Genomic DNA, 12,865 nt, shown 5'->3' with positions numbered 1-12,865 from the left:
CCCCTGCATCGGCAGGCGGACTCTCAACCACTGCGCCACCAGGGAAGCTCATGTTTAATCATTTGTAATAGCATAGGACTAAAAGACCAACTGTAAGCTCTGGATGCATGCATGGGGTGGTGGGCACATTACGATTTTCACTGGGTATTTTATTATCTTCAACTGGGAGTTATCCAGCTGGGCAGTTTAGCCAGGACACTTCTGATGTCAGGATCTTTTTAGGTCTTTCCACTTGCACTGACCAGACGGCACAGAGAAGACTCTTCCAGTATTGTTAGGATGGGAAGATCTGGCTGCCAGGATTCAGAGAGGAGGAGGAGGATATTGGTCTTTGTATCCAGAATGTAAATATTTCCTGTTTTGAGTATGGTCCCCTGCCATCTATTGTATCCAGTGTCCTTCTGTCCAGAGGCCCCATTTAAAATACCCAAAATAAACAGCAACACACTTACTGAAATCATAGCATTTTTAAAGGACAATACTTTATATATCTCATTTGCATAATATTTTATTGTTTGCATATTGCATAGTGAAAAGAACAGAGTCACAAGACTCATGGTCTGACTCAACCACTAACTTGCTGTGTGAATTGGGTTAAGTCTCTTAACCTTGCTAACCCCTTATCTCCTCATCTAAAAAAAGGAGATGATGATAATACCTACTATACAGGACTGCTAAAGACCGAATGAGATAGTTACACTGTCTTTCTCTCAAGAAACTGGTGAAAATGAATTTATAGTCTGCTCTTGCCACCCCTTTGTTCATCATCTCAACAATAACTGTTAAATGCATTAAGACAATAGGTACCAGTGTGATGCTTTCAGTTCGAATACTAACAATAGCGGAAAGGAAGAAAACTCAAGAATGGCCCAATCCTTACTATCTTTAGAATACTGATTTTTATAATACTTATTTATACTATCCCATCAGGAATTAAATTTCATTTAAAGATTTTTTTTTTTAACCTACTCAAAATGAAGATCTATATATGTGAAAAACCCAAGAATACACATGTAGTTGCTTTACAATTTCCACTCTGGTATAGTATAAGTAAAATACATATCATGGGCAGTTAAACACTTTCCCCCCCTACATTAGGGATGATAATATATATGAAGATTAATTTCTTATGCATTATCCCTAATGTAAAAAAAAAAAAAAACACAGGTATATTATACTGCTTGTCAAGAATACATACACACAGTAGTCACATCTAGAAATACACACTCCTTCTAACAATATTTCAACCATCATCATTATCTTCTGTATGACCCCCTACAATTATATGTAGTTGAAAACACAAAACTCTCTTTTAAGGCAATTCTGGATGATATTATATTACAAAATACTTGCATTAAATAATATTGCATGTATGTATTGAACCTCCAAACACAGCCTTTAAACCCTCAAAGTACTAGTCTTAAAAGGTAAACAAAATTTTTATATATTATAAAAAAATTTAAGCTGCTCTGCAACCTTCCTTTGCTAAAAGTTAGATACATTACACCACTCCAGCAAGAGATTAATAAATAAGGATTAAATATTCTATTTTACAAAAACATACAGAATGGCCAATGTAAAAGTGAAAGGCTTACCTGATAATTTCTTTATCAAATTATGTTCATTAAGAAGGAATAAAACATGGTATAAAATGAGAAAACTGTCACTAAATTTCTCTCTCTGAAGATAATCACATGAGTTGTTATCTAAAAATATCATGGCATCCTTGTTACAAACATTTTTTTTAAAAAGACTGTGTTTCCTGGAACTAGAGGACTATCTGTCTCATAGCTTTTATTAAGCAAACTTGATAAAACCACCACATAGTGGCAAGAGATAGAATAGCTGTTTCCAGCTACAGAAAATATTGAATTCTACCTTAAAGTACAGATCATTTGAGATATAACCCATAACAATTAAAGCAAATCATAGTGTAGTTTGTACTGCATTTCCTTAAGATATTTTTGCTTTCAATGGAGTGTATTCATTTTCCTGTCATTTGAGACCAATTTCTGTTGCTTAGTAACTATTTTCATGTCCAGCCAAGATGTAAAGATTGCTGTGTGCAGTAGGATTTTCTGTTGGCCTACTTTCCAAAACAACAACCCTGCAATTAAATCAAAACAAAAAGTCTTGTTAAAGAGTAGAAACAGAGATTTCATCTTCAAATACTAACATCAAACCAGGAAAGAATATCATTGTTCACACTCACATAAAATTACACAGAGATCACATTAATGGATGCACAGTCAAATTCAGCTTTACATTTTATAGCTTAAAAACAAAACTGAATAAGAATTGATGAATTTATGAATATAAAATATTAAAAACATTTCAGGATAGTCTCATCTTATTCCAACTAAAAACAAATTTGCTTTACTCATATATGCCAAAAAAAGGTATAATAAAGCTTTAGAATATACATGAACAAGAAGGGGATGGAGGAAGGGCTGAGACAATAAAACAGAGTTTTAAGAGGCACCCGCTCACACTGTTCTTCAAGGTATTTGCAAATAAATAGTAAAGTATGAAATGGGGCCATCTCCCTTGTCCCTGGAACAAAGGCAGGGTAAGAGTTCAATAAAGGACCAATAGGAAGAAAAACCAATCAAGTGTCATATCATAGGATCTACACTGTGGGAAGACAGGTTTGAGAACAAAATAAAAATATGCCCGTGCAGAGAAAAAAGTCTAGAAGGGGAAATGGGAGGTGGGAGGAGTTGCATAAATAATTTATATTTTTCTAGTGTATGAATTTCCTACAACTAGCATATTATTACTTTTGAAATGAAAACAAAAAAGTAATATATACTTAAAGCATGCATTAAAGAAAAGTAGAAGGGGAAAATAAAATTACCTATAATTCAACTGCCCAGAGTTTACCATTATTAATATTCTGACATAGTTTTCTTTCCTCCTAGACATTAATACCTATATTTAAACAATACAATTTAACAAATCACTTTAAAAATTAACACAAAACAAAAGCCTTGGTTAAGATATATGTCTTAAAATCAAGGAGATGCCCAAGTAAGAAGATAATCAGAACAAGGCAATGGTCTGAAAAAAGTAGTTTTTTAGGGCAAGAGTGACAGAGAACGGAGAAACAATACAAACAAAGAAGGGATAGATGAAAGAGAAAATTCTGCGGGAAGGAGTTGGAAGGAAACAAGTAACTAAGAGAAATGGCTTCTGATGCCTACCCTCTATCAAGCAGAAATCTCTCATACTATGTCTCACCAGAGTGCTATTTGTGCCAGGATCACTGAATGATCTACAATTCTTTTGTCAGCCCTTCCTGGAGAAGCAAAGGGCCTCCCATTCTACAGTCATTTACCAGGTGGTCCTCCAATTCTCTTTTATGCAGGACTAGTTACTAGGTTGCCATGCTCTCTGGGCTTGCCTTTTCAATGGCAATGGGTAGTTGCCATTTTCCAAAAATCCTTTTTCTCTTTACAGAAGTCTGTTTAAAAAATTTTTATGGAGTCATAACTCCAATTCTCCCCGACTTCCTTAAGTGTGTAATATCTAAGCAATGGTTTTGTGACTAGACTGAACTTGAAGATCAGAGGTTCTCAATCCTTGCCTCGGGACTAATGTATACCACTATAGCCAGTTTTGCTGCAGTAACAACTTTTGGAAAATAGGAAGGGATAGGTATTTTATTCATTGTAGAGGTAGATAACATAGACTTTGAAGAACAAAAGCTGTAACTCTTTTTTCATAAGATGGCATAGTTTTGGAACTTATCTTTCACTTTGATCACAGAGACCACATAATTCCTTCTAATTTAGAATGACCTCAGAGACTCAGTCAAATATCTTGTGATATAAAAGTACATGTCAGAACGTGCACATTCTGTTGGATATATACAGTAACAGTTAATAGAAGTTAACATGCCAGGGAGAAATGATGAAAACAAAGGAGCCTGAAATATGTCATGATACTAGGGACATAAACTCCCATCTTAGGGACATAAACTCCCATCTAACACATTTTGTCTTGGCTGAGTGTAACTGTTTCTAGAATCATGATCCTCACACTGACAAGAGCTTGCTTAATTGACTAATTAAAATATTTTTTTCTCTCTCTCAATAAAGATACAGGGAGATTTCTCTAAGATTCTGAAGCCTCTAAAGGTTTTGTTTAACATACATAAAAATAAATAAATAAACAAACCAAACAAAAACAAACACGTAGATACAGAGTGGCTACCAGGGGGAAGAGGTAGGGGTGGAGGGAGAGTGAAATGGGTAAAGGGGGTTAATTGTGTGATGATGAAAGGAAACTAAACTTTTGGTGGTGAGCACACTGTAGGGTATATAGAACTAGAAATATAATATTGTATACATGAAATTTATATAAATGTTATAAACCAATGTTACTTCTATTGAATATAAATAAATACATTGAAACAATATAAGTATATTGAAAAATAAGTGTTTGAAACACAGTCAGAGGTTGACAGTATAATTAAAAATACAACTGTTGAACTCCTTTGGTAATAAAACAACCAAACTATTACCTGTCTGATCCTAATAAGCGGAAAACTCTTGTTTCATCTGAAATCTCCTGGGTAACCTATGAAAGAAAATATCCCATATTATTAGTCCCCATATTATTTAAATTATAATTTAAAAATCATTTAGATAGAGCAAGTATTAAAAAGAATGATAATTTTTGATACACTCAATTCCTCAAATTAAATAGATTTTAGTAAGGTTTTTTTTGACTGCTTATTAGTAGAAACAAATCAACATTTATGGAACATCCGTTTGGGTCAAGCACTTTCCTTAAAACTTTTTATGATATGTATTATCATTCCCATATTATTAAAGAGAAAACTAAGACTCAGTGAGGTTAAGTAACTTACTTTTAGGTCATATAACTAGTAGACCCAAGATCTGAGTACAGGTTTGCTGGACTGCACAGCCCCTACTCTTTCATTTACGTCATAGGGCAGATGCTTGAGGTGGCACCCCTCAGCCCACCTGATTTCAGCAGAGCTGTGGTAGACACGCCCATGCACCTGTGTCTTACATCTGTGTACTGGGGGTATTCCTCTGCTCTGTCTTCTCCAAAACTAAAGAAAGAAGGTACTCAGTCGTGCACAGGTACTATTCCAAAGTGTGGGGAGTTGACACCTCTGGGGGAAACCCTTAACTACCAGGGACAGCAGTTGGTGTATAAATGCACCCGCCTCCCCACCTTCTGATGAGCCAATTCTGAGGTGTGCTCCACACTGTTCCTCAGTAGTCCCTATAGGATTAAGCCCTCGTTGCCCATAGTGAGAAGCAGTTTATTAATGTGCTCTTTGTTGGCTTTTTGTCCCTCTGCATCTTACATTCCTTACTCTGTCACTTGTTTTTCTGGGATCTACTCCCAAATAAACAAGGACCTGAGTCCTTGTTTTAGGGTCAGCTTTTGGAAGAACACAAACTCTTGACAGTGTAGATATAAAATAAGTATAAAAATACTCTGCTATCAATGAGTTTGCAGTCTAGCTGAGAAGATGGAATTAATAAACTTGAACCAGAAAATAAATCGGGTGCTATACTAAATGCAGCTGATTTTCAGAGTATTCAGTTCAGAAATGTTCCAATCATTGTGGACTAGAATGGCTGAATATTACATTATGAACATTATAGCTAGGCCCAAATTGAAGGATGAGAACAAAACCAGAAAGAAAAAGGTAAGCAAGATGACTTAAAAATAGGAGGTAGAATTCACACTTGATATGGTAAACAACAAGTAACTTCTACAGATTTCTAACCACAGGAGTGACACAGTGAAAATAGCATCTAAGGACAATTAATGTTATGGCAGTAAGTAGGACTGTAGGCTTCATTAAATGCAGGGGCCTGGTGACATTTAGTGACATGGGTCAGTAACTAAATGGACGCTTTCAAAGACAAGCTGATTTATGTCATTTTCCCTTGGAAGCATTCTAATTCCACTGATTTATATCATTTTTACTTGGAAGCATTCTATTTCTGCATTCATATAAGAGGTGGAAATAGTTATATCTAAATAACAGTGTAAAGGTAATTCAAATAGAAGATTTTAAGCTTCAAAATAAGTCCATAAATTTGTGAGGCCCTGGTGTGCAAGAATTACACAGGTACTCACACAAATGGGAAATGTCTCTGTTAGTATTCTCTTAACTGTTAGGGTTCACCTCTCAAGGTGGGAGCCCAAGTCCCACCTCCTACATGAAATATATATCCCGATTATCTCAGTAGAAGTGATTTTTGGAGACCCTTCACATCCAGGCTCTGTCACTTAACTAGTTCTGTAACTCTGGGTAAGTTACTTAATTACTCTGTACCTGTAAAATCGGGAATATGAATAGTACATTACTTTGAATTGTACCTAAATCCCACTATATTATTAGCCTTCAATAAGATAGCATTTGTAAAGTGCCTGGAAGATAAACATCATAAGGGTTTGATATTATTTATAATTATGCTTCATTATGTCTCCAGTGCTATAATAAGAATAGTGTTCTAAATTAAATGTATTCGATACTCAATAAATATTTAGTAAATGAATTAATTTTCTTAGATTTTCCTTAGTCCTGTGATCCAATACATATTAATTTAGAATTTAAAATATAACATTAAAAAAGAAGCTGCAGGGGCTTCCCTGGTGGTGCAGTGGTTAAGAATCCGCCTGTCAATGCAGGGGACACAGGTTCAAGCCCTGGTCTGGGAAGATCTCACATGCCACGGAGCAACTAGGCCCACGAGCCACAACTACTGAAGCCCGAGCACCTAGAGCCCGTGGTCCCAACAAGAGAAGCCACCACAATGAGAAGCCTGTGCACCACAACAAAGAATAGCTCCCGTTCGCCACAACTGGAGAAAAGCCCGCGTGCAGCAACGAAGATCCAACGTAGCCAAAAATAAAAATCAATAAAATAAATTTATATTAGAAAAGCTGCACATTTATAGATTATGGAAAAGGCTTATTACCTTTAGAAAAGTTTAGTAAGTTTAGCAACCATATTTGTAAATTACAAATAAGAGGACTGAAATTGTGTAAACTCATGTTTGACAATTCCTTGTGGCCACTGATAATACAATAAATACAAAACAACATTATTTGAAGGGAAAATACTGGCAGTTTTGTTCTACTGGCATTAAAGGCATTAAACATAGCAACGTGGGTTCAGAAAGAAAATACATAAAACGAATGTTTCAACATTTAAAATCTTTAATGGGAATCACTGGAGGTAATTTGAGAAATCTTACCTCATCTGATTTGAAGCTTTTACCCTGCATTCCATGTTTCCAGAAAGCCAACACACTGTCTTGAAGGCATACTAAAAAGATAAGGGAGAACGGGACTAAAATAAGGCACGTAGTAGTGCATTATACATTTTCCTTAACTGTCCTTAATAAATGAAAATGTAAGGCTATTCAAGTGCTTGGTGCAAAATTCCACTGTCTAGACCATTAGTTCCCAACATTTTTGTGGCTAAGTCATGACAAAGCTCAATTTATTGAGGCAGGGTCATGGAAGTTTTCAAAGATACATTATAACAGGCATTTATTTAAAAATGGGCTAACTTTTGATAAGCTGGACATCAGCATATTAATTTTTCTTTCATATACTATCTTTTGTCTTACGTAAATAAAATAATAAAAACATAACTGGTTTTTTGGATTAAAAAACATGATTATTTAAATAATGTGATATATTTAGAAGTTGCTATTAAGGAAGCATCTTTTATTTCTGTTCACATATTCCCTATTATAAAATTAATTTTTAAAAATAAACCTGTCCTGTAATCTAAAATTTAACCACACACTGAATATTTTTGATCTGTGAACCAATTCTTATTTGGAGGGGCTAGGGGCTCTCAGCTATAGTACTCACTGTTGCTGCCCAACCCCATTAGGCCTCCAGAGCCCACCGGGCCTTTGCCCTGTCCTTGCAGGTCCCACTGTTCACAAGTGTGGTCACAGATTTGAGCCAAGCTTGCCCAACTTCTTGATGGCTTTGGAATCAGGAACGACCGTGACCCCAAAGTGTGGCCACCTCATGACATGCCATATCCCTTCTTGCTGCCCACCCATCTCCCACGATCCCCTGGGGTGGCCTGAGGGTCTTGGAGGAAAACCTGTTCATTGTGCCTTGTCCATTTCTGTGTCCTGCCTGTGCTGGGCCCACTGAAGCACACACCTGGGGTCACTTAGTGGTGAAACAGAGTGGCAGGGTCCCCAATTTTGGGGTGGGGGGGGAGGCAGCAGGGCCTCTGGGTCCTTCCTGGTCAGAGGCTAGAGTCATTAAAGCATAGTGAGAGAAGGACAAAACCAATTTGATTGTTGGAGAGTTAGCCATATGCCCTATACCAGTAAAGATGATGGGAGAAAGTGATTGAAATTTATTATATTTCTTACTAGAATATTGACTCTGTAAAAAGTTAACATAAGAATGTTCTGGAAACATAATTTAGCTCAATAAACATTAAAGTATTTTACAATAACCAATCATACAAGCTTCACTAGCCATGAAATAAAAAAACAGGTAGTACTGGCTTTGTTTTTAAAAGGTGACTTAAAGGGACTCTTTTTACCCAGGAGGATCCTTGAAATTATTCCAAAGTTCACTGGAAAGAAGAGATGGTAGCCTAGGAGGAACAAACTTTTGTAGAACGAAAATACCCTAAAAAATGTGGCATATATGAAAAAGTTGAGGTACTAGTGTGTTTCAGTTAAAATTAAGAGGACCTAAAGATCTGTATATTGGAATCTCTATTGAAAATATTAAACCTTAGAAACTGGCATGCAACAGCCAGCATACAAAGGAGTAAAAGAAGAAAATATTTCCAAAATTCCTTTTGTCATGGCATCTACAGAAAGTTTAGGTTTTCTGCTTGAATAAAATTTCCAATCATAAGCAAATTATTCCTATGTAAGAGGGTTACCCAGAGGGATGAATGAATGTTCTTTGCAATAGGGCAAAACTCCACTTGAGAAACCATTAAATTTTTAAAAAATCAACAGAAAACTTTCTAAACAGTAAGAAACACATTTTTTAAAGTATATACATTTAATTATAAAATACATATAGTTTTTACAGTCCAAATAAAAATCACCAATTTTGTTTTAACTGTTTTTGACTTAAAGTAGAACCATATCGTGAATTGTTCAAAATGTTTCCACCCACAGTATTTTTTCATAAGTTCTATCACCCTTGAGGAAAATACTTACAGACATATAATCAGTGAGGATGCAAACAATAATAATTTTTATCATAATACCAATGATATTACAGAGTAAAACACTCATTGACAAGGAAGCAAATTCAAATGGCATAGTATTTTCCAGATTCTGTGGGAAAGTATTTATATTTAAATAGACCTAAAAGCAAAAACCATCAACACACACCAACCAGAATCTTACACGGCAAAGAATTCTAGCATATCTAACATTGTTAATCACATCACACAAATACCTTCATGATTTGGAAAGAATTGGAAGAAGTATAATTCACTTGATGCAGCAAAGGGAACAATGAATAGAAGAAATGATTTCATGTTTTAAATATTCAAGAAACGACAATAAAAGATTTATTACGGTCCAGACCTGCACTGTCTAATATTATAGTAACTAGCCCTGTGTGGCTATTTACATCAAATTTTAAATTAATTAAAATTAAAATGTAGCACTAGCCATGTTTCAAGTACTTAACAAGTGTGGTTAATGACTACTGTATTTAAGAACACAGAGAACATTTCTATATCAAAGAAACTTCTATGAGACAGTGCTGGTCTAGATAACCCTAAGTATAGAATGAACAAAAAACCAAGTACTCTAAATGCATTATTAATAAAAGGAGACTTACCTACAGATTCAATGCGAAAATCAAAACTTAGCTCAGAGGCCAGTTTCTTACTTGATTTTAGTTTTCCTTGTAGATTTACAATTTTTACAAATTCTTAAAAAAAGAAAAAACAAGTCAAGACTGGAAATGCAGATTTGCTAAAATAAATGTAACTTGATAAGTGGATTTTACATGGATATATAATGATATTAATAAAGTTCAATTATTTCTCTTGATTCAAGTATGCCCAGTGAAAAACTGTCACTGATAGATTCTATAAGAGTGAGGCCTCCGTTGTAAATGGCAATTCCACCAGCATTTTTTTTCATAGTTTATATTGAACACTTACGTTCTCATTTTTTAAAAAGTGAAGTGTTTCTTTAATAGTGGTTAACTTGGTGCCTAAATATTCAGCAATAAGAGTTGGTTTTTTCCCCCTTACAAATTACATAACATATGATAAGTAATATTTGTAGTAATTCTTAACTTTAGTATGTAACTAATATTCTACAGAAGTACAAGGGAGGAAAAGATAGTACTCTCAAAAGTCAGAATTTCTTTTTAAGTAAACTCTGGGATAGACAGTATATGTGAATATTTCTATTTCCCTTTTGTCCATTTGTTTTTTAATTTAACCATCTTAGCTCTGACTTGGAAGATATCTTTACTCTGCATTACTTTCTCATCTGTCTACCATTATTTGTGATTACACACCCATCTCCATTGCTGCTTAGTAAAACTGATTTATACCATAGAGTTGACAAACAATTTTCGAAGTGTTACACTGCTCCCCTAAGAAAAAAAGAACAACTGAAGAAAGTCAACTTTCCATTTACCATGAATAGCTGGGAAATGGAAGTCCTAATTAATCAAAGGTTTAAAAAATTTTTTAAAAAATACATAAATCAACAAAATGAAAACTAAGTACAATTTATTTTCCTTGTTTGACTCAGAAGGTATTTAGGCATTTAATGTTAAAGGTTCAATATTACTACAATTAAATTCTGATCATCTGTTTACTTCATTAATTAGTACTGAGTCTTCTACTTGTTTGGGTAAAAAATAATTTATCAAATTCACTTAAGAGTAACCAAACAACATGCCAATCTTATCAGTATTCAAAGAAGCAAAAATACTTAAGGGATAATGGGCAAATGAAACACCCTGGGGTTTGGTTTACTTATCTATAATATTAGATGATCTTTATGATTCTATAAGGCAAATCCACTAGGGAACACTTTAGAGAATAGAAATTAAGACAAAAATACAGGTAAATTAAGTAGTGGAACAATTTTAAAAATAACCCTAAACATCTATGGGCAGGTCTAGTAATTTTAAAATATTGGAGTGAATCAAACCACAGCAAATATTGCCAAATTTCAAATATAATGCCAAGTCTGGGTGAATTTCACTTGCAGGATTCATTGCATTAAAGTAAGGGGGATTTTAAGAATTAGAGTGCTTTGTTTGCAAAATTGAAAACACCTGTTGTTAAAGTTTTTCTGTCTCTTCCACTGCATATACAGTACAACACACATCTATCAGTAACATCTCTCACTGCATCAAAAGAATCACTACTAGCAGGTAAAGGTGTCAAATCTATTTGTGCATTAGAATATCACACTGACATGATTCCAAAAGTTCATGTTATATGACTACAAGTGACCAAATTAGTATAACCTTCTATTTTTCATTAATTACGATGAATTATACAGAATTTTATACAGAATAATTTTATACAGAATTTTACCCCAAGGTTATGGCAAACTATTCTAATACAGTTGTCCCTCAGTATCCACGGGGAATTGGTTCCAGTACCCCTCACGGAGACCAAAGTCCATGGATCCTCAAGTGCCTTATATGAAATGGCCTAGTGTTTGCATATAACCTACACACAACCTCCCACAGACTTTAATTTTAAAAAATATTTTTATTGAAATATAGTTGATTTACAATATCATGTAAGTTTCAGGTGTATAGCACAGCGATTCAGTTATACATATGTGTGTGTATATATATGTAGATATAGTTTCAGATTTTTTTCCCTTATAGGTTATTACATAATACTGAGTATAGCTCCCTGTGCTACACAGTACATCCTAGATTACTTATAATACCTAATACAACACAAAAGCTATATAAATAGTTGCCAGGCACTTGCAAATTCAGGTTTGCTTTTTGAGCTTTCTGGAATTTTTTTTCTAAATATTTTCAATCCATGGTTGGCTGAATAGAGGATGTGGAACCTACAGATACAGAGGGCTGACTGTGTAATGTTCCCAAGTAGGCCAAACAGAATAAAGAAAAAGGTCACAGAGGATAGTCTGACAAACAGATCAATTAGTTACTACATCTGTAGCCAATTTAGGTTTTTCATCAATAAAACAATGCCACTTAAGGTGGAAAACTGCAAATCTACTTTACTGATTCTATTAGAATCAATTCCATGAAAAGGTATGTTATATCAAGTAGTATACTTAGAATAAACTTTAAAATAATACTTACTGTCTAAACACACTAAAACAGTATCTCTCTCCAACTGTGTTACATGAATGGAATCTAACTGTTGGCTGCCTTGGGGGGAAAAAAACAAGGTTACAGTTATATAACATGCATTAAAAACTAGAACTTAGAAAAGAAACACAAATTATGATTTTTTTCTGTGATTTTAAACTAGCCTTTGAAATAAACACAGAAATTATATTTTGTAACTGTCTTGTCAAAAACTGTATGTAAGTCAATTTAAAAGAACAAAGTCCTATGCAAGGCTAACTGAGCTGAGAAAGGCTCAATATTACATTTAGTTAATACCTCTGCTAGTTCTAGAAAGATGAGTTACAAAAATAAAATGAAGCAAACGGTAAATATGGGGAAGAAAGTAAGATGCATGCTATATACAGTGACTAGATTTTGCTTTGCATTTTGCAGTAGCCAATGGGAAGATGAAAACAAGATCAGTTATGTGCATCACAGTGTCCCTGAGATAAAAATAAGTCAGTAATTCAGAAAAAGCAAACGGATTAACGAAACTATT

At 34.4% G+C, this 12,865-nt stretch overlaps 1 protein-coding gene across 1 annotated transcript in view; it reads right to left on the bottom strand.

The window, feature by feature from the left end:
* Positions 1 to 492: 492 nt before the first annotated feature.
* MAP4K5 (mitogen-activated protein kinase kinase kinase kinase 5) overlaps positions 493 to 12,865 on the bottom strand; it is a 138,913-nt gene continuing 126,540 nt past the window's right edge. Inside the window, exons 29-33 of the mRNA XM_024732812.1 lie at positions 12,337 to 12,405; positions 9,853 to 9,945; positions 7,254 to 7,324; positions 4,526 to 4,581; positions 493 to 2,107 (exon numbers count right to left, since the gene is read on the bottom strand). Of these exons, the coding sequence (XP_024588580.1) occupies positions 2,020 to 2,107; positions 4,526 to 4,581; positions 7,254 to 7,324; positions 9,853 to 9,945; positions 12,337 to 12,405 (377 nt within the window). The 3' untranslated portion in view covers positions 493 to 2,019. The remainder of the gene's footprint in view (positions 2,108 to 4,525; positions 4,582 to 7,253; positions 7,325 to 9,852; positions 9,946 to 12,336; positions 12,406 to 12,865) is intronic.

The sequence above is a fragment of the Neophocaena asiaeorientalis genome, unplaced genomic scaffold (genome assembly GCF_003031525.2).
Source record: "Neophocaena asiaeorientalis asiaeorientalis breed wild unplaced genomic scaffold, Neophocaena_asiaeorientalis_V1.1 scaffold233, whole genome shotgun sequence".
NCBI classification, from domain to species: domain Eukaryota; kingdom Metazoa; phylum Chordata; class Mammalia; order Artiodactyla; family Phocoenidae; genus Neophocaena; species Neophocaena asiaeorientalis.
Note: the sequence above shows the minus strand (reverse complement) of the source record. Positions and strands in the feature narration are given on the sequence as shown.